General features: G+C 42.6%; 1 protein-coding gene across 2 annotated transcripts in view; it reads left to right on the top strand.

The window, feature by feature from the left end:
- Positions 1 to 22,741, top strand: part of LOC108279481 (B-cell receptor CD22) — a 127,390-nt gene that overhangs the window by 46,647 nt on the left and 58,002 nt on the right. For both annotated transcript variants that reach the window (XM_053688408.1, XM_053688410.1), the window contains exons 4-7: positions 9,609 to 9,935; positions 10,018 to 10,275; positions 15,370 to 15,627; positions 19,668 to 19,925. In XM_053688408.1, coding sequence (XP_053544383.1) covers positions 9,609 to 9,935; positions 10,018 to 10,275; positions 15,370 to 15,627; positions 19,668 to 19,925 — 1,101 coding nt within the window. The remainder of the gene's footprint in view (positions 1 to 9,608; positions 9,936 to 10,017; positions 10,276 to 15,369; positions 15,628 to 19,667; positions 19,926 to 22,741) is intronic.

A 22,741-nucleotide genomic window follows, 5' to 3' on the forward strand; every position in this document is an offset into this window, starting at 1 on the left:
TTTTGATTGGCTGTGTGTAGAATGAGTGATTTAATAAATCAGGCCAGTTAATGGTTAAACTATGCTCGTACTCACTGTCAGTGGAGTATCACAGCCTTCTTGAAGACTTGAGAAACATTGTTTTCACAAAATGGTCAAAACGTGATCGGCTGATTACATTGTCACTTTCTAATGACGTTAGACGTTAATCAGATGCGCATGGCCTCCTGTCAAGAAAACCTGACTAGACCTAGTGTCTAGTAAAAAACATATTTTGAAATGTTTAAATGAATTAAACTCAACGTGATGTGAACTACATACTGTGGAAACGAGAATACTCACTTCATCATACTGAGGGCATGGTCTGTTCAAATCATCTGAGCTCGAGGGTCACTGCAGGACACTCGAGCCTGGGGTGGAATGTATATCCAGGCTGTAATATCAAATGAATGTGTGTGGCATAGACCACTCAGCAGCAGCACACACATCCTGTAATGATAGCCCTTTGGACAAAGCCTTTGAGAAGGCATAGCAAGACCACTCACCTTATAAGCAATAGAGATTATCTCCACAATCCAATTAGAGATGCACTACTTTGACACAGCATCACCTCTACTACCACCACCAAAGCTATAGGAAGGCCTTGGCTAATCTGGGGCAAAGTCAAGGCAGGAAGGGGCAATAGAGAGAGCTCGTAGATCTCCTACTTGCTTGAGAGATGCCAGGGCCAGCAGAAGAGCCACCTTTAGGGTCAGAAACGTCCATGAGGCTGACTCTAAGGGCTCAAATTGGGCACCTGACAGACCTTCCAGAACTACATAAAGGTCCCAGGAAGGTATGCGTGCTCTGCAGATGTGCCTCAGCTGCCTGACACCATGCATAAACCTTGAAGTTAGAGGATGTTCCACCACAGAGGCTCCATCAATAGTGCCTTGGCTGGCCAAAATGGTGGCCACATAGACCCTGATGTAGAAGGAGCCAAGCCTGCTGAGAAGGTTCTTGTAAGAACACCAGGACTGTAGCTATTGTGCAGTTTACTGGGTCTAGCTAACGTTCCTCACACCACAAGACAAGAAGTTTCTACTTGACTGCATACAGTTTCCTCGTGAATGTTGCTCTAGCATTCAACATGATCTCTACAACCTCAGTTGTGAGACCAGAATCTTTGAGCTGGTGCCCCTCAGGGGCCAGACCCACAGTTTATATAGTTCTGGCCAAGGGTGATAAATCAGAACTCCGGCTTGAGACAGTATATCTCTGCGGACAGGAATCTCCCAATGAGTGCTGTCTAACAGGGATATTATCTCTGAGAACCATATTCTAGATGGCCAGTAAGGTGCTACTAGCAGCAGACATAGACGGTCTTGGCAAACTCTTGCTAGAACTTGTGAGAGCAGAGCAATCTGGGGAAAAGCGTACAGAAGTGACTTCAGCCACGTGTACACCATGGCGTCCAGCCCCAGTGGTGCGGGAGGAGTGAGGGCAAACCACAGCGGGCAGTGTGTTGTCTCCTCGGAAGCGAACACATCCGCTTCCGCTTGGCCGAACCTCCACCATATGGACTCCACCACTTGTGGATGGAATAACCAATCCCCAGGCCTCAGACCCTGCCTTGACAGGATGTCTGACCCCACATACTGGTTGCAATTTATATTCCCCTCCAGATGAGGGCCGTTCCAGAGACTGTGAGCTGGACAGCCATCTAAGACTGTGCCCCAGCCCATGAGGGAGGCGTCTGTCATTTACCATCTTGTGATAAGGAGACACCCCTAGAGTGTGATCCGAGACTAGAATCCAGGGACTCCTGCAAATTCTCAGAGGACCTAGGCATCGCCATGTGACACTGATTACTCTCAGAGGTTTGGTCCTTGGACGAAACAGCCAACTTTTCAGCCACCATCGAAACGGTTTCATTTGCAATAGGCTCAATTGTATGATGTTGGCTACTGCTGTTGTAAACGCCAACAGTCTCCCATAGAGACTGGAGGGGATGCCCAGGTCCAGCTTTATCTTGCTCACTGTTGATAGGATTGACCCTGAAATGCCCTTATCATAGTAGAATCCAATAAAACCCCTAGATAATTTGTCCTCTGTACAGGAGAAAGCATTTGGGTAAATGCATTTGAGGATTGGACATGGCCTGACAAAATTAAAGTAACACTGAATAAATGAGATTATTTTCACATTTGTGAAGCTCATTCCAACAGCAGTACAAACCAACAGCAGTACATTTAAAAGAGAATCAAAAAAGAATAAATAATAAAATTGAGCACTGAACAGAAATCAGATCTGATTATAAATTACATCATGCATAATTTGAAAAAAATTAATACTAAATATGATTTATTTCAGACTCAATCTGTATTTTACCAACTGAGCCACATTTCTCTGGTTTTAACAGTTCTGTGTGTGTGTGTGTGTGTGTGTGTGTGTGTGTGTGTGTGTTAGTTTCTTCTCCAGGTGATCTTTCCTGAACAGAGAGATGAAATCAGCAGAGAAACTCATCATCGTTTGTTTTCTGTGTAAAGGTTTGTGTAGAATTAATATTTAATGTTTGACCTGATAACATAAGTGTGTTAAACTCCGGCAGTAACTGAACCAGTTTGGTGTGATTCTGTAACACAACTGCAGTTCCCTTTCAAAGGGAATTTGATGTTGTGTTTAGCATAACAGTATGGGAGCGCCCTTGCGTGCCCAACCGGTATCTGAAGCTTGTGTAAAACCATGCCTCTATTTATAGACCTGCCATGATCAGGTGACGTGGCAATTAAACACGTCACGTGATATAAATATGGCACCTGTGAACCGTGCCATCAGCCTTATTATCTTCAGCAAGACTGCATGTCGGTTTTTTGTGTAAAGAAACTATCTTTTCTGAAAATCTCAGAATTTTTCTATTTCTTTAAAAAAAAGAGAGAGAGAAAAAAAGAAGGAATAAGCAAGAGAGAAAAACATGAGTGAGAGTATTCAGGAAGTGTGTTATGGCTTGCTCCCATTTCATCACACAGTCTTAGACAGCTGTCCAGCTCACAGTCTCTGGAGTGGCCCTCATCTGGAACGACGTATAAATTGCCTAGAAATGTGGACCATATTTCTAGCACTGAAATTCCTTCTTCCTCAATTGAGAGGTCACCATTTGTTTACAGGCAACAAGCGGTGGTCTCATATATTGAGACCACCAGGGCGGATAATGTCCATGCCCGCTGTTCAGGCAGGTGCAACTTATTCTTCTCTGGCCAGAGGGAAAGTTTTGTCAGTGAGTGCAATGTACACTCTGGGCAACTGGAATGTGGGGGCAGACATCCTGTTGGGGCAGGGGCGAAGACCCAGGGATTGCTGGCTCCATCCACAAGTGGTGGAGTCCATATGGCAGAGGTTTGGCTAAGCATGTGTTCACCTCCAAGGAGACAACACATGGCCCACTGTGGTTTGCCCTCAATCCTCCTGCACAGTTAGGGCTGGAGGCTATGGTGCACATGTGGCCAAGGTCACATCTGTACACTTTTCCCCCGATCATTCTGCTCCCACAAGTTCAAGCGAGAGTTCACCAAGACAGTCTATGTTTGCTGCTAGTAGCACCTTATTGATCAGCTTGAATATGGTTCTCAGAGATAATATACCTGCTAGATGGCACTCCTTGGGAGATTCCCATCCGCTGGGGGTTCACTGTAGACCCAGTGAACTGCACAATAGCTACAGTCCTGGAGTCCTTACAAGAACGTTTCTCCATGGGGTGGGCTCCTCCTACAATCAGGGTTTACTTGGCCGCCATTTCGGCCAGCCATGCCCCTGCTGATGGAGCCTCTGTGGAGCAACATCTTCTAACTTCGAGGTTTATGTGTGGTGTCAGGTGGCTGAGGCCCATCTGCAGGCCACGCATACCTTCCTGGGACCTTTCTGTGGTCATGGAAGGTCTGTCAAGTGCCCCATTTGAGCCCTTAGAGTGGATATACTGTCTTAAGCTGGAGGGTTGATTTATCACCCTCAGCCAGAACTATGGAAACTGTGGGTCTGGTCCCTGAGGGGCACCGGCTCATAGATTCACCATGTTAAACTCTAGAGCACCATCCACAAGGAAATTGTATGCACTCAAGTGGTGGCTTATTGTCTTGTGGTGTGAGGAACACCAGCTAGACCCAGTGAACTGCGCAATAGCTACAGTATTGGATTTCTTACAAGGACATTTCTCAGCAGGGTTCTACAATCAGGGTTTACATGGCCTCCATTTCGGCCAGCCACGCCCCTGTTGATGGCGCCACTGCGGGGCAAGATCCTCTAACTTCGAGGTTCACTTGTGGTGTCAGGCAGCTGAGGCCTGTCTGCAGGCCGCGCATACCTTCCTTGGACCTTCTGTGGTCCTGGAAGGTCTGTCAGGGGCCCCCTTTTAGCCCTTAGAGACAGCCTCTGAGAAGCTACTGACTCTAAAGATAGCTCTTCTGCTGGCCCTGACATCTCTCAAGCAAGTAGGAAATCTACAAGCTCTCCCTGTTGCCCCTTCCTGCCTTGACTTTGCCCCTGGATTAGCCAAGGCCTTCCTGTATCCTAGGCCGTATTATATTCCTAAGGTGCCTACATCGGCTGCCCACCTTGTGGTGTTGCAGGCTTTCTGCCCTCCTCCATTTCCTCCCACTGGAACAAGACAGGATGCACCTGCTGTGTCCAGGAAGGGCTCTCAGTACTTATGTCGACCGCTCCTGCCAGTGGTGTAGGTCAGAGCAGCTGCTGGTCTGCTTTGGTGGCGACAGTAGAGGTAGAGGTGATGCTGTGTCAAAGCAGCACATCTCTAATTGGATAGTGGAAGCAATCTCTATTGCTTATGAAGTGCACGGACTCGCTATGCCACTGGGCATAAGGGCTCATTCCACTAGGGGGGTCGCCTCCTCGAAGGCTTTGTCCAAAGGGATATCCTTACAGGATGTATGTGCTGCAGCAGCGTGGTCTACTACGCCACACACATTCATTCGTTATTACAGACTTGATATTCATTCCACCCCGGGCTCAAATGTCTTGCAGTGACCCTCGGGCTTGGGTCTTTTTGAACAGATCATACCCTCGGTATGACGGAGTGGGTATTCTCGTTCCCATACTGTTATGCTAAACACAACGTCGAGTTCCCTTTGAAAGGGAACATCTGGGTTACGCATGTAACCCTGTTCCCTGAGAAGGGAACGAGACTTTGAGTAGCTTTGTCATACCAGGGCAGGCCTGTGAATTGCGTCTTCGCTTCAGATAAAAGAGGCTGACGGCGCGGTTCACAGGTGCCATATTTATATCACACGACGCACTTAATTGCCACGTCACCTGATCATGGCAGGCCTATAAATAGAGGCATGATTTTACACAAGCTTCAGATACTGGTCACATGCACAAGGGTGCTCCCATACTGTTATGCTTAACGCTACATCTCGTTCCCTTCTCAGGGAACATGGTTACATGCATAACCCAGACATTTGGAGTAAATATTTCTACAAGCTTTAGATAAATGCTGTGTGTGTGTGTTACTGAAGTAATGATGCATGTTTGTGTGTGTAATGATTTTGTGTTGTTACTGTAGTAATGATTTCATGTTTTGTGTTTGTGTATGTGTGGGTGTTATTAAAGTAATGATTTTGTATTGTGTGTGTTACTGTAGTAATAATGTTGTGCTGTTTGTGTGTGTGTTTGTGCTCCCTGTAGTGTGAAGTCATGATACACGCTCGGTAAAGTTTCATTTAATTTTGAGTCTTTGTATGTGTGTATTGCTCCTTCCTGTGACTATCACCACTACAAATATATAAACGAGAAACCCTGCTATACATCAGAGAAGTCAGACTTTCCGCTGAGTTTCATTTACTTTGAGCTCCATGGTTTCTCTTAGTTGCTTTGGGGTGGTGTTAGGAAGCCAAACAAAGCAACCACACCGGACTCCCTAGCTTCCAGAGCCCAACCAGGATACATGTTAGGCAGGGTGGTCAACTTCAGACATTTGGTCAGCTGTGGTAGGCTAACACTTCCGAACATTTTCCTTGCGAACTTTCAATAATTGGAAAACAAAATGGACATCTCTGGCAGGATCGCACTACAACGGCACGTCAGTGACTGCACAGATTTGTGTTTCTATGAAACCTGGCTGAGTCTGAAGATTCCTGATCGGGCCGTTACACCGGCAGGCTACATGGCCTACAGATGTGAATGCAACACAGAGGAGTGCAGCAAAACTCTGAGTCGAGGGACTGCTGTCCTCATCAAACAATCCTAGTGTACAGATATCAAGGTACTAAGCTCACATGGAATAGCACTGAAAAAACTTTATAATATGATCAGTAAATACGACAACACATACCCGATGCTGCTTTTATTGTACTGGGAGATTTTAATCATTGTAATCTCAAAACATATGTACCATATATGAGTAGTATATTACTTTTCCATCCAGATGTCAAAATACATTGCACTACTGCTATAGTAATCGGAGGTGGGTAGAGTAGCCAATATTTTACTCAAGTACAAGTAAAACAACATATAAAAATAATTACTCAAGTAACAGTGAAAGTAATACTGTTAATAATTACTTGAATAAGAATAATAAAGTATCTGACGATAAGACTATTCCAGTAGCAAGTTACTTGTTACATTGGATCTGATTAAAATGAAGGGCTCATCCTGAATTTTAGACTATGTGGAGAACTGTAAGTCACACCTCTCCTTGAAAGTCTGTCTGTTCTGTTTATATGATATAAAACCTGGGTTCAAGATGAAGATACACTCGCTTCTTCTCCCTCTCCAGGACTGAGCCTCTAAAAAAGTGAGCAGTTGTTGTGGACACATTCAGACCACTGCAGCATGTCGTGAAACTTGCGACCTCATTATACGTACTATAGACCTTCTGACCGAAAGAATGCAGGTGGTGAGGCTAGGCAATAATGTTTCATCTGAACTAACAATAAGCACAGAAGCTCCTCAGGGCTTTTGCCTAAGTCCAAAACTTTACTTGTTATACACATGATTGTTCAACCAGTTACAAGCATAATCACATATTCAAATTTGCAGATGATACAACCATCCTTGGGCTAATAAAGGGACGTGACAAACTGTGGCCTACACAATCAGTTATGCAGAGGAGAACAACCTTGTCCTAAGCACAGCCAAAACCAAGGAGCTTATCCTACGATCAGCTCCACAGCCATCTTACCTAGGCCTACATAGTTTTAGTAGAGAGCATTCTCCCCCAAGGCATCACAGTGTGGTTTGGGAACACCTAACTGAAGGAGAGGAAGGCCCTACAGAGGGTCATCATGATGGCTGAGAGACTCATAGGATCACATCTCCCCTCGATAGACACTCCAGATTCACCCACTGCTGCCGGAACAAAGCTAGGGTCAATCTCAAAGACCCCCAACACCGAGGCCACTCTCTGTTCATGTGGAAGATCTCAGGTTACCACTTCAGACACCACAGACCAGAAAGTATCAAAGCTCACTACAAGCACTATCACAACAGCTTTTTTTCCAGTGTTTACCAGACTGATAGTCAAGGATATCCAATCCAGAGAGAGATACCTTCTCCCTCAACTCACATCCTCAATCACTTAAGGACTCACTCCTCACTCTCCAAGTAACTTTTCCCTTGGTTACACACATACATACATACATACATAACAAACTGCTATCACAGTGCAATGTACGGCCAGTGCAGGCAACTGGCTGTACAAACTGTATTTTGCATTTTTATTATATTGTTGGCTATTTATTGTGATTTCTTTGTTACTAGTATTAGCTGTCTGTTATTTGTAGATTTTGTTTACTGCCTTCTTTATGTCTTGTCTTTGTACATTTACATTTATTCATTTAGCAGACAGTTTTATCCAAGGCAACTTGTCACAGACCAAGGTTGAGGCAGAAGCAATCACAGATAACAAAACAGTATATTAAACAAACAAACATACAACAAAACAAAGCCACGAAGACAACTTGGCATAACACCGTGGCATAGAAGACAGCCGTCTAAGACAACAAAAGACAGAGAAACAGTGCAGACAATGACTATATATACACAAGAGTGCTCATTAACAGAACGTGAATCAGGTGCAGGTGGTCATATGACATGTAGTGCAGTGCAGTGGCTGATGGGAACTGGAGTCCAGAGTTTCCTGATACATGACACAACTTACAAATGAGGAAATACAAGCAAAGCGATATGTCAAGCAGAGAAATACAAGTAGTGCTACCATACAAGAGTTATAATTGTGTTCTAGAGAAGCAAAGTGCACAGAGTAGAGGGTTCGCAGGTTAGGAGTTAGTTAAGTGCTCACGGAAGAGGTGGGTCTTTAGCTGTTTTTTGGAAATAGTGACAGATTCTGCGGCCCGGATTGGTTGGAAGCTCGTTCCACCAGTGAGGGACAGTGAATTAGAAAGTTCTGGAAAGGGACCTTGAGCCACACTGAGTAGGCACTACTAAGCATCAAACGTTAACCATTCGCAGATTATGTGAGGGAACATGAACCTCAAGGAGAGTGTTGAGGTACGGGGGTGCTGTCTTGTACGTGAGCATCAAGGCCTTGAATTTGATACAGGTGCCTACAGGAAGTCAGTGGAGGGAGATGAAGAGGAGTGTGACATGGGTCCTTTTGGGCTGGTTAAAGGCGAGGCGTGCTGCTGCATTCTGAATCATTTGAAGGGATTTGATGGAGATAGCTGGGAGGCCCGAGAGTAGTGCGTTGCAGAAGTCCAGTTTTGAGATAAGAAGAGCCTGGAGTAGTATCTGTGGATCCTGTTCGGTGAGGTAGGGTGAGATCTTCTTCTAAGAATTTTTACTGAGAGAACAGCACAGGAATTCCAATGACAGAGATCTTGAATCTTGAAACTTACTGTTGCAATGATTTTGTGTTGTATGTGTTACTTGAGTAATTATATTGCTGTGTGTGTGTGTGTGTGTGTGTGTGTGTGTGTGTGTGTGTGTGTGCGTGTGTGTGTGTTACTGTAGTAATGATTTTGTGTTCTTTGTTACTGCAGTAATCATTTTAATTTTGTATTTCAATTGTTAAGGTAGTTTAATAAATTGAGTAATTTATAGATTACAGATTTTGTGTGTATCTTGCTGTAGTAATGATTTTGTTGTGTGTGTGTGTGTGTGTGTGTGTGTGTGTGTGTGTGTGTGTGTGTGTGTGTGTGTGTGTGCAGGTGTTTTGTGTAGAGAATTCTCCATCAGTCTACCAGAGAGTGTAGAAGCTGTGAGAGGACTCTGTGTTCTCATACCCTGCAGTTATGAGATTGAAGAACAATATGATGGAGACCTCCAGACAGATCTTACAGGAATCTGGTTAAAAGACGGCACAAGTCATTACTATAACAGAGTCTTTAACTCTAAAGAAACTGAAGGGAATCAGATTGAAGGGAAACTTATAGGAGACCTCCGCATGAAGAACTGCACCACCGTCTTCTACAACATCAGACAGAGTGACCGTGGAGATTATTACTTTAGATTTGAAACTTCAGGAAGACTGAAATACAATTATAGACCATCAGTGTCTGTAAGAGTGGGAGGTGAGATCTGCAGCAGTGTGTGTGTACAGTGTAACTGTAATTACACTAATGATGCACTGGAACACATTTAAAACTCATCTCTAATGTGATACTGTGTGTTTATCTCAGACTCTCCAATCACACCCTCAATAACACTGTATAAGGAGGATCAGGGGGAGGTGGAGGACCAAAATGAGCTGGTGGAGGGAACTTCAGTGAGTCTCATTTGCTCTGCTCCAGCTCCTCCATGTCTCTTAAAGCCACCCACTTTTACATGGAACTTCCTGCCTGAGGAGAGGAGACAGCAGCAGAACCACAACACCAGCTTCAGCTCCTCTCAGCTGAACTTCACCGCTACTCACCTTCATCATGGACTCAATTTCACCTGCACTGCCACCTACCAGCTCCAGAACAGGAACGAATCAGCACAGAGATCTTTTATACTACATGTTCTGTGTGAGTGCTGATTAATCACTTCACATTCACTACACTTTTAATGATTCATGGAGTCTCCTAAATCCTGTTCTTCCTCCTTTAGATGGTCCTAGAAACACGTCAGTATCAGCGTCTCCATCTGCTTCAGTGCTTTTGGGCAGTTCAGTGTCTCTGAGATGCAGCAGTGATGCAAACCCAGCAGTGCTGAACTACACCTGGTACAGAGAGAACGGAGAGCAGATAGGAACCGGAAACCATTTCACCATCAACACCACTGATTCTACACACAGTGGTCTATACTACTGTAGAGCTCAAAACCAGCACGGAGATCACACCTCATCTGTCCTCCTGGATGTTCAGTGTGAGTACTGGCCTTGACTTGTATATAAGAATATTTGTAGTAATAATGAGACTCCAACTAGTTAATCCTCCATTTATTCAGAAACCATCAGACAAAGTGAGGAACATGAAAAATCATAAGTGTGTTAATACTGAGCAGATTAAGTAATCGTTTGTCTATAAAAAGGGGGGATTTGACACAAATTCATTGTATTGTGGACTTGGCTTCCTTCAGGAAACCCAGAGATTCATGCAACACTCTACATCCATGTTGTTATTTCTTATAAAAGTCTAAATCTAGAATGTAATACTACAGGTTAGTACCTATAATATAGAAGGCTGGTGATGGTGAGGACACATTGGAAAAGCGTTAGTCTAGTGGACAAGTGGACTGGGGAGTTCTGGACATACAAAAAGAGAACCACCAGAAAATAAGTCATGGCCAAATTATTAGTTTAAATGATCAGTAAAGAGGTTAAATCCGTGTCTTAAGGATAGTTTGGTTGTCTTTCCAGTTGGGTAATATGGTGTTTTTGGTATTAGTTGGTGATTTTTAATGTGAATGGTTCCCAAACTATTTGCACATGGGGTCAGTAGAGAAACTCACAATTTCCTCTTCATGTTTAATGTCAAATTCAGCCATGAAAGTCTCTCTGTGCGCCGATAGGTTCCCTCGATGCCGGTCCTGCAGCCTATCAATCATGCTTCTCCATCTCTGTAAACCTTTATTATCCCAACACTCCAGCTACAGCCTCTGTGTGTGCGAAGAGATTTTACATCCTCCCTGCTACTAGCTTCCCTACCGACCCTTGGTAGCATGTCTCACCTTGACATCAACAAGGTTCTATCCCTCCAATCCAGAACTCGAGGCAGAGACTCTACCAGCCATAGCGGACCCTCTGTCATCTCTCCCCTCCAAATGCCGGAGTGCTCGACTGGCCCAACATCATGCTTTGATTCACGATTGGCTAGTATCTAGGATTTTGGAAAACTTGTTCAACCATAACATCACCCCTTCAACTGGTTTATCCCATGAAGATTTGTTTACCTTCCTTCTCCCATCTTCAGACTCATACCACTCTGACACCACATACTTCAGCCAAAAAACCCCACACAGGCCGCAGGACACACCAAACCCCATGCTCAGAGCGCTCTTCAAAGTTAAGGCCTCCATCAATAGACTGGACAAGAGAGTTTCATCTCTGGAAAAAATCTAATTCGCTCAACTCCTATTCTACTCTTGCCCCTCCATCAGCTCTCCCTTCATACCACTCCAGAGTTTCCCTGGATGACATATTGCCACGTCATAGTCTCTTGAGAGTTATTTCTGTGTCATCTAGTGGAGCCTCATTCATTCCACCAGAAGCTGCTATCCTCCTTAGCTCATGTGACACCTCCTCCTCTACCAGTTGAACGGGGCTGATGTATATAACTGTATCCAGGAGGACTGGCTTCATTTAGTGCTGTGTACTCATTTGGTTTAATCCATATTTCTGTTAAACACATTATATTAAACTCCTGATCAGTAACAGTTTCATTAATAATAACTGCTTTAGATGTAAGAGATATAATATTTAACAGTCCTAGCTTCAGATCAAAGGTGTTAGCTGTGCTTTCAGTATGATCTCATTTTATGTTAATTAGGTTAATAAAACAAACTTTTTGAATATTTCTACCTTTATGTTTATCTCGGGGAACAGACACAGTCTGGATATTGTGGAACCTAGGTGAGGACTCAGTGCAGCTGGCAGACGGTCGGTTTAGCCTGCTTGTCTGCTCCCTGGCTTTGGCTCTGGATTGTCACAGATTAATTAGGCCTGTTCTGAGACTATGTGCTATGCTGCAAGAAATGAGAGCAGCACCTTCCCGAGTGGGATGGATACTGTCCCGCCCTAACAGGCCACCCTTGCCCTCAAAACTACTCCAATTATCTATAAAGCCCACATTGTTTTCGGAGCACCACCTGGACATCCAGCAGTTTACCGACCATAATTGCTGTAAGCTACATCGCCATGCTACATTGGGATGGGGCCAGAGCATACTGCTGCATCGGACATCACCTTCACTAATTTACACACCTCTACAACGTTACTCTTAGTAACCTCTGACTGACGAAGGTGTATATCATTAGCTCCTACAGTGAGGGAAAAAAGTATTTGATCCCCTGCTGATTTTGTACGTTTGCCCACTGACAAAGAAATGATCCGTCTATAATTTTAATGGTAGATTTATTTGAACAGTGAGAGACAGAATAACAACAAAAAAATCCAGAAAAACGCATGTCAAAAATGTTATAAATTGATGTGCATTTGAATGAGGAAAATAAGTATTTGACCCCTCTGCAAAACATGACTTAGTACTTGGTGGCAAAACCCTCGTTGCAATCACAGAGGTCAGACGTTTCTTGTAGTTGGCCACCAGGTTTGCACACATCTCAGGAGGGATTTTGTCCCACTCCTCTTTGCAGATCTTCTCCAAGTCATTAAGGTTTCGAGGCTGACGTTTGGCAACTCGAACCTTCAGCTCCCTCCACAGATTTTCTATGGGATTAAGGTCTGGAGACTGGCTAGGCCACTCCAGGACCTTAATGTGCTTCTTCTTGAGCCACTCCTTTGTTGCCTTGGCCGTGTGTTTTGGGTCATTGTCATGCTGGAATACCCATCCACGACCCGTTGTCAATGCCCTGTCTGAGGGAAGGAGGTTCTCACCCAAGATTTGTCGGTACATGGCCCCGTCCATCGTCCCTTTGATGCGGTGAAGTTGTCCTGTCCCCTTAGCAGAAAAACACCCCCAAAGCATAATGTTTCCCCCTCCATGTTTGACGGTGGGGATGGTGTTCCAGGGGTCATAGGCAGCATTCCTCCTCCTCCAAACACGGCGAGTTGAGTTGATGCCAAAGAGCTCCATTTTCTTCTCATCTGACCACAACACTTTCACCCAGTTGTCCTCTGAATCATTCAGATGTTCAGTGGCAAACTTCAGACGGGCATGTATATGTGCTTTCTTGAGCAGCGGACCTTGCGCGCGCTGCAGAATTTCAGTCCTTCACGGCGTAGTGTGTTACCGATTGTTTTCTTGGTGACTATGGTTCCAGCTGCCTTGAGATCATTGACAGGATCCTCCCGTGTAGTTCTGGGCTGATTCCTCACTGTTCTCATGATCAATGCAACTCCACGAGGTGAGATCTTGCATGGAGCCCCAGGCCGAGGGAGACTGACAGTTCTTTTGTGTTTCTTCCATTTGCGAATAATCGCACCAACTGTTGTCCCCTTCACACCAAGCTGCTTGGCAATGGTCTTGTAGCCCATTCCAGACTTGTGTAGGTCTACAATCTTGTCCCTGACATCCTTGGAGAGCTCTTTGGTCTTGGCCATGGTGGAGAGTTTGTAATCTGATTGATTGATTGCTTCTGTGGACAGGTGTCTTTTATACAGGTAACAAGCTAAGATTAGGAGCACTCCCTTTAAGAGTGTGCTCCTAATCTCAGCTCGTTACCTGTATAAAAGGCACCTGGGAGCCAGAAATCTTTCTGATTGAGAGGGGGTCAAATACTTATTTCCCTCATTAAAATGCAAATCAATTCATAAAATTTTTGACATGCGTTTTTCTGGATTGTTTTGTTGTTATTCTGTCTCTCACTGTTCAAATTAATCTACCATTAAAATTATAGACTGATCATTTCTTTGTCAGTGGACAAACGTACAAAATCAGCAGGAGATCAAATACTTCTTTCCCTCACTGTATATGAATAACTATCTGTGTAAACGTGTGTTTGTCTAAGACCCTAAGATTACCTGCTATGTCCGGCACCCTGGCTCCTGGTGTACACCTAATTAAAGCTGCTGGAGCCCCTAAAGGCCTAGCTAATTTCACATGCCTTAAGATAGAGCCTCCTATAACCAGAGCTCTTTCAGGTTTCTTTCAATTCAGCATTCAACTGCTGAATACTGATTGTCCTGCCATAAATTTTCATTTGACTTTTAATCACTTTTTGCCAAGATGCACATTTTAGTGGGGACTATTTTTTGAAATCATGTTTTATCCCAACCAAGCGAAAATCATCAACGTAACATCCTCCCATGGAACTGCGTTCATGTGCTTGCTTGAGAACTCCTTTTCCATAAAAAAATGGCATTTTTAAAAAACCATTTTCCCCATGCGTTTTATGGTTTTCTAAGGTCCGGGGGACTTCACTTGCAACTCACTTTCCTCTAATTCTGATTATGATCTTACCATGTCTAATATAACTCTAGATAACCACCAAATCACTTTTGTAAGCACTCTAAGACTGACCTAACTAACCATATGATGATAGGCTCCCCTATCACCAAATCCTGTCTTCTGCCCTCCCTGATCCATGTCACGGTTTCCACAAATCCAGCTACGTGCCACCCCAATGACCCCTTGTTCCTCATGGCTGACGACAATCCAATGTCTAGCTCCCAGTTTGCCTCCAAACCAAGCAGTCATGTCGCATTTGCGGCCTCAGTCCGGAAGTCTACATTGTCCACTCTTTCAGGATTGGTACACCCACCTGTACCAACCAGTGCCAACACCTACCCAGAAGTAAATGGGTTGTTTTGTATGTTGAGATAGTTTTGTAACCTTTTCCAGCCTGATGAGCATCAACAACTTTTTCTGAGGTCCTCAGAAATCGCTGTTGTTCGTGCTTTGATACACTTCCACAAACATGTTGTGAAGATCTGACTCTGATAGATCCCTGTGCTTTAAATAAAACAGGGCGCTCACTCTGACACCTGATTGTCATCCCATTGATTGAAAACACCTGATTCTAATTTCCACCTTCAAATTAACTACTAATCCTAACAGTTCACATACTTTTGCCACTCACAGTTTTGAAATATTGGATAATTTTCCTCAATAAATAAATGACCAATTATAATATTTTTGACTCATTTGTTGGGGTTCTCTTTATCTACTTTTAGGACTTTTGTGAAAATCTGGTGACGTTTTAGGCCATATTTATGCGGATATATAAAAATTCTAATTTTCTGGAATTCTGTAACTTGTAATTTGTTTGCTGTAGTGCTTACATCAAGTGGTGGAACCACCACTACACTAAATCCCCTGCTTAATTCTGCATTTCCTCCCTCAGATGGTCCTAGAAACACGTCAGTATCAGCGTCTCCATCTGCTTCAGTGCTTTTGGGCAGTTCAGTGTCTCTGAGATGCAGCAGTGATGCAAACCCAGCAGTGCTGAACTACACCTGGTACAGAGAGAACGGAGAGCAGATAGGAACCGGAAACCATCTCACCATCAACACCACTGATTCTACACACAGTGGTCTATACTACTGTAGAGCTCAAAACCAGCACGGAGATCACACCTCATCTGTCCTCCTGGATGTTCAGTGTGAGTACTGGCCTTGTACACATATGCCGTGTTTAGTCCTGGTGTCATACCCTGGTGTGTTTACCTTTTTGGTGATTGTTCATTTGTGCGGGTAAGAACACAACATTGGACTCAGGTGCAAACCAAAACAATGGTCTGAGACCCAGGGCTATAGCTAGAGAGTGCTGGGCCCCCTGAAAAAATATCGATGTGAGCCCCACCACCCTCCATCCATATCATATCATATACGGTATAAGCTATGGGCATGGAGGCCCATATCTACATATCATTTTAAAAGTTTAGTATCATATCACTTTGACACAGTCTAAATTTAGATAAATATTACATCAAAACAATGGCATTAAGCAATTAATAACTTCTTATGAAACATTGTTTAAAGTCCTCAAGCAATTGCTCAAGACAAGCTCATAAAATAATAAAAGACAAGGAATTAATAAAATAGTAAAATAAAAGAAAATTGTTTAAAAATTTACCTGCTATATAATAAAGTCTTTCCAGTCAGACTGGTGTCTAACAGCTGGAGTAAACATTCAGAAATTGAAAAGAATGCAGTCGTATGTAAAATAAAACCACTTAAATTACTAACTGTTATTTTTAATGAAGATAATATGTGTTTTTTTGACAGTATAAACACATCAGCAGCCGGCAGCTATGTAATCCTTATGATACGCATATCCATTTTTTCCCCATGCGTTATACTCTATTTAAATAATATCACAAAAAGATGGGGACTTTGACCGATAATCGTTCAGTCAGTGTACACCATACAGTAAGGATATAGGAAGCCAAACAACTAAGTACCTGCACAACCCACTGATCAGTGCGGTGCAAATTAAACTGGGAGAGACTAAATAGGTAATCATTTGATTACTTACAGCCATGCAAATAGGCTTACAGGTACATGCTCCTGCTCTATAAAGATAAACAATTTGAATATGTGTATACTTCAGTGAGACCTCGGATATCTGAGCAGTTTTCTTCTGCACGTAAATGGCTTTCTGCTGTGTGTCTATTATTGCTTCTTTCAAGGGCTTAGTCCATTAAGAATTTTAGGACTATTTAAAATAGTTTCAAATATTCTCCTAGCCATGTGTGCTGTCTGTTATAGGAACTGTTGATAGCGGTACAATTTTAGAGTAGAATTTTGGGGAAGAATTCAAATGAATTTGCGTTGCTCTGATCAGTGGGTCGTGCATGTCAATCGGTCCACGCTGTGCTCTTCAGTGGTCCACGCAGGTATTTGGTCCATGCTTCTGAGTAACTTAGTAGTTCTGTTCTTCTGAGTAGCTCAGTTTGGACCAGCTTTTGAGATGTTTGATTTCCCATAAATGAGAAAATGATGTGATAGTACCGGCAAGGGGCAACTCTTCTTAGGCGTCCTATTCCCGCGAATAAATTGGGCAGAAAAATGATGAGGACACGGCATCCGTCAATGTGATACATTGACAACCAGACAGTGCACTAACCTGTCTTGTTACAGCAGGTCTTTATAGACTGGGATCCAGCACTTCTCATGGCCTCTCTCTCCTTCATTTCATTAAGTTTCTGGTACCAAGATTGATGTTTTTTTTCCCCTGACAATCATCAGTCTCCTGTTCTTCCACTGTAACTTTACTTCTAACTTAAACTGTTCTCAGAGCAGCCTCAACTCTGATTGGTTATGTTAAGTAGCTGGGGTGGGACTTCTGCTGTTCGTCACTGACTGAGCTGAAATAATTATTAACCATTGTATTAAACCATTTTTAGGGAGGGGAGAGGAGAGAGGAGATATTTGGAAAACTTCTTTCAGGAAATTGGATGTTTTTGTGGTTCTCAACTCTCCGGCATACAAGCTGAAGCTGTAATATATATATATATATATATATATATATATATATATATATATATATATATATATAATTATATATATATATATATATATATATATATATATATATATATATATATATTATATATATATATATATATATATATATATATATATATATATATATATGTATATGTGTGTGTGTGTGTGTGTGTATATGTACTAATACTACTGTAATATACATACTACTGGATTTAGTGAGGGCCCCTATAATTGTCACCACTTTTCATCCCACTATCGTTGGCCCTGCTGAGACCATTTTAGTGAGGTGAGCTTGTTTCAGTTCCAATCAAACTGTAGTGAGGATCTAGTCTATCTGAACGAATGCCTTTGAAGGAGTTGTCCTTGTGCAGTGAAGTTTGTCCTGTGCTGATGAATGCAGATGAAGCATGTTTTAGTTGTCGTTTTGCAGGTTGGGAACACAAATTATTAGATATGCTCTTGTCGTGTAATGGTTAAAGAAAATGTGCATTGTGTGCAGCATGCAAGCAGAAACTCCATCAATACTAGCTATGTCAGCCTAAGTAAAAGGAGAGCCAGAAGGTAACACAGACAATAGGGCGACCTGGGACATAAATCGGACAGCCACTCCACCATCAACAAAAGGCTGGACTTATACTTTACTCCCAAATGCTCCATACACTTCACCCACTGGTGCACATGCTGTTAGCATCTAATTCTGATATGTCTGAAAAGTCCACCAAGAGGTATGACCATGGACTTTGGGGTATGGGCAGTGGTTGTAGAGTCCCAACTAAAAGTACTTCTGAACTGTACCCTGAGCAATGGGTAACCAATATTGTGTTGAAAGGAGTTATTTAGACCCTACAGAGTCTGGATTGTATTTACTTTTAACTATGCATATGCATACACAAGATGCCTGCTACTTGTATCTTGTGGGGTTTTTTTTTGTTTGTTTGTTTTTTTGGAGCATTGCTAGTGTTTCTGTGTGGTGCAACACTGATATAAATAGTTGGGGCAGTATAAGACCAAGTGAAAGTGTGTCCACAAACAAACAAAATAATATTGTGTCTGGAATGTAAAATTTTTCCTTTTATCACATCCCCCTGCAATTCCTTTGCACCCCATTAGGGGGCCACACACCACAGTGTATGTAAACTTAATCACCATGGCCCTAAGGTACACTGCATGTAAGCTTCTGAATTTAAAAAAGAGCTCTTATTGCCTAGCTAAAGACTCATACAAACCCTGTCGAGATGCTGGCTTGCTACGTCCTGAACAATGTATGCATCAGGGTTTGAGGCGCAGTTTTGCTGTCTCGTCCTCTCCTAACATCTTTGTCCCTACCCATCAATGTCAGCAATAAACTGTTTTATACTGGTGTTGATCACAGTAATGTAATATCGGTTCCTCGCATTGAGATTAAACTATTGTCATCTATGCTTCAGAAAAAGCATATGTAATGCGCGGTCCGTGAATAACAAGGCACTGCTTTTATCGGATTTTCTTACAGATAAAAATCTGGACTTGTTGTTTTTAAAATGTAAAGTTTTAAAATTTTATTTTACTGACCGTTCCCAGTTTATTTCTCTGGGTGGTTACAGGTCTGGCACTAGCTCTGTGCTCACTGGTGTTCCTCAGGGATCAGTTTTAGGTCCTCTACTTTTAAATATCTATTCATCCCCACTTGGGCATCTGCTGCGATCGCTCGGCCTCCGTTATCACTTTCATGCTGATGATACCCGAATCTCCATTCACTCTAAATCTGGTGAAAACATTGATGTTTGTTTTCTTTCTGAATGAATTTCTGAAATAAAAACATGGATGAATAATAATTTTCTGTGCCTGAACAGCGGGAAAACTGAAGTTATGCTTATAGGTTCCCGTCATCAAATTCTCAAAGCTGCTCCACTGTCTCTGTTTGCTGATGGCTCTGTTCTAGAGACTCAAAGTAAGATGAGGAACCTTGGAGTCATTTTTGATACCAGTCTTACATTTGATTCTTTTGTATAGAGCACTGTTAAAGCATCCTTTTTTCACCTCAGAAATATCACTAGACTGCACTCTATGCTAAAGTTCTCTGTAGCTGAATAGCTGACAAACTCATTCATTGTCTCTCGGCTAGACTACTGCAATGCCCTTTTAGCCGGAGTTTCTAAATCCACACTCAATTAGCTCCAATATGTACAGCCTCCTGTTCTTCCTCCTTTAGATGGTCCTAGAAACACGTCAGTATCAGCATCTCCATCTGCTTCAGTGCTTTTGGGCAGTTCAGTGTCTCTGAGATGCAGCAGTGATGCAAACCCAGCAGTGCTGAACTACACCTGGTACAGAGAGAACGGAGAGCAGATAGGAACCGGAAACCATCTCACCATCAACACCACTGATTCTACACACAGTGGTCTATACTACTGTAGAGCTCAAAACCAGCACGGAGATCACACCTCATCTGTCCTCCTGGATGTTCAGTGTGAGTACTGGCCATATGCAGTTTGTACACATATACATTTGTTGAGCTACCTTATCTAGTGTGTAGCGGAACATTGACTCTAGGCATTCAGTTGCCTGATCAAGTTCTGTGGGATCATACGGTGATCCAATCATAGTTTACATTAACTTTGGGATATTATTGATAAAACTCTGTACAGTAGCTGACGTGAATGTATGTTTGATGCGGTAGCTTGATAAGGTGCATATATTATGATTAAGACACATTTTAAACGAGATGAGATGATGATCTGTGATAGCTTCAGACTGTGGAAATGTGACTATATTTTCTATATTTAATCCGTATGTTAGTATCAGGTCCACAGTGTGTCCATTATTATGACAATTACATTCTGATTGACCCCTACTGAATCTAGAATAGACACTACCACTTTTCTCAGAGGGTCTTCTGAATATAAAAGTCTCCAGTAATTAATGCTTTGTCTAGAGAAACAACCAGGTTGGAGATAAAATCTGCAAACTCACCAAGGAATTCAGACTATGTCCCTGGGGGTCTGTACATAATGCTTAATGGAATCAACGCTGTAGACTTATTTTTTGTGGCTACATATGTTATGTTAGTTTAAAGAACTTGAATTTATGAATAGGTTTTTGTGTGATGCCAAGATTATCATTAAAAATAACTGCAAGTGAACTGAGAATCACCCCCAAGTATTATAATCTTCAGCGAGACTGCATGTCGCCATTTGTGTAACGCTCAGAAAAGACTCATTTCCTCTCTATCTTTTAAAAAAAAAAAAAAGAAAGAAAAATCTCTTCCACCTCTAGTGGAATGAGCAGTCACCTCCTTGAAGGATTTGACCAAAGGGGTACATTTACAGAATGTGTGGGCTGCAGCAGGGTGGTCTATGCCACAAACAGTCAGTCGATATTACAGCCTGGATATACATTCCACCCCGGGCTCGAGTGTCTTGCAGTGACCCTCAGGCTCAGATCTTCTGAACGGCCCATTCCCTCACTATGACAGAGTGGGTATTCTCGTTCCCACAGCGTGAAGCTCATGCAACGTTGAGTTGAAAGGGAATGTCTGGTTTACGCATGTAACCCTGTTCACTGAGAAGGGAATGAGACGTTGTGTAGCTTTGTCATTCTGGGGCATGCCTGTGAATTCCATCTTCGCTTCAGATAATAGAGGCTGACAGCACGGTTCACAGGGGCTGGTTTTCTGCCACGTGATGTGCTTAATTGCCATGTCACACAAGCTTCAGGTGCTAGTCACGAGGGAGGTCGCTTCCCACACCATGATGTTTTGCATCATCTCCTTCCCTTCTCAGGAAACAGGGTTACATGCGTAACCCAGAAATTTTGTTATTCTATTACTGTTTCTGAACAAAAACTTCAGACTTTAACTTTTAAAACATTAATTGTTCTCCTGTAATAATTTTGTTAAAATGTCTTGTTCGCAAATTCAGTTCATTACTGTAATAATTTTTTGTTGTTGTTGTTTAAAAGTGCTTAAAACCTGTCCTGTGTTTTAACATACACGTGACCAATTACAGGTGCGTCAAGAGCACAAATCACAAAATCTTTTAGTGGTCATGAAAATGTATTCAGATTTAGCATATTAATGATACATTCACTTCATAAATCATGACACACTGCTCTCCCCTACAGGAAAGTTCATGTAAGTTCAAGTACATGCTTTTAAAAGTGAAAAGTGTCAGTATCGGCGATACTGGTCCTGTGTTTCTTGGTATTGGATCGATACCAAATTCTGCAGTATCGCCCACCCCTAATCTACAGTGGAGGATCATCATAAGCCAATAGCTACAGATGGACGTGCGGTGCCCCTGAATACAGCAGTGAAGGGGGAATGTTGGTTCTGTGGAGAAAGGAAGATTTGGAGCATTTGTTTTAAAAGTGTGAGAGATTAAAAGGTCTTTTTAAGTTGCTTAGGAGCTGGTTAGAGAAAATCCGATGAGATTGCTGACCAGGTATTTATTGGAGTAATGCAGTTTAGATTTTCATTAAGGAGAAGAATTTCCTCGGTGGTGAGGAAAAACTCCTTGAGACTATATGAACTGAAACTGGCACGGTGGGAAAAAATAGAAGAATAATGACTTTTTGCCACTCTAGATCCTGAAGTAATGTTCAAGCGGTTAGTGGCAGGAAGACTACTAATTTTACTAAGGCTGCCAGAATTTGCTCATTATAGGTTAATAAATAATTTATTGGGCTTTTGTGATGCATGGTGTGTCGTAAGTTCAAATCCCAGCACCACCAAGATGCCACTGTTGGGCCCTTGAGCAAGGCCTTCAACCCTCAACTGCTCAGCTGTATAAATGAGATAAATGTAAGTCACTCTGGATAAGGGCATCTGCCAAATTCTGTAAATGTAAATGTAATTAAGCTTTATGTACAGTTTATTATGACTGGCTTGTTTTTAATTTTTGACAGATCGTAATTTTTTTATTTTTCATTTTTATGAGGATATAATTTATGTTGTTAAAAATCGTGATGTAAAATGTGTAGAAATAAAGTTATTGCTAAACCTCCCTCTCTCTCTCTCTCAGATGCTCCTCAGCTCTCTCCCTCCTCCAGCTGTAACACCACCCAGGATTTGATCCTGTGTTCCTGTGAGGTTCATGGAAATCCGTCTCCTAAACTGGAGTGGCGTGTCTCCAATCAAACTGTCCCGTACTCAGAAGCCACTCCCATCCAAGTGGAGTCTGTAGGCAACACAAGTTCCAAAAGGTCCATTTCATTTTCCATCCCTCGGTCCGTTAAGGACACGCCCACTCTGCAGTGTGTTGGCTCCAATAATCTGGGCATCGCCTC

Source organism: Ictalurus punctatus, chromosome 19 (genome assembly GCF_001660625.3).
Source record: "Ictalurus punctatus breed USDA103 chromosome 19, Coco_2.0, whole genome shotgun sequence".
Taxonomy (NCBI): Eukaryota; Metazoa; Chordata; class Actinopteri; order Siluriformes; family Ictaluridae; genus Ictalurus; species Ictalurus punctatus.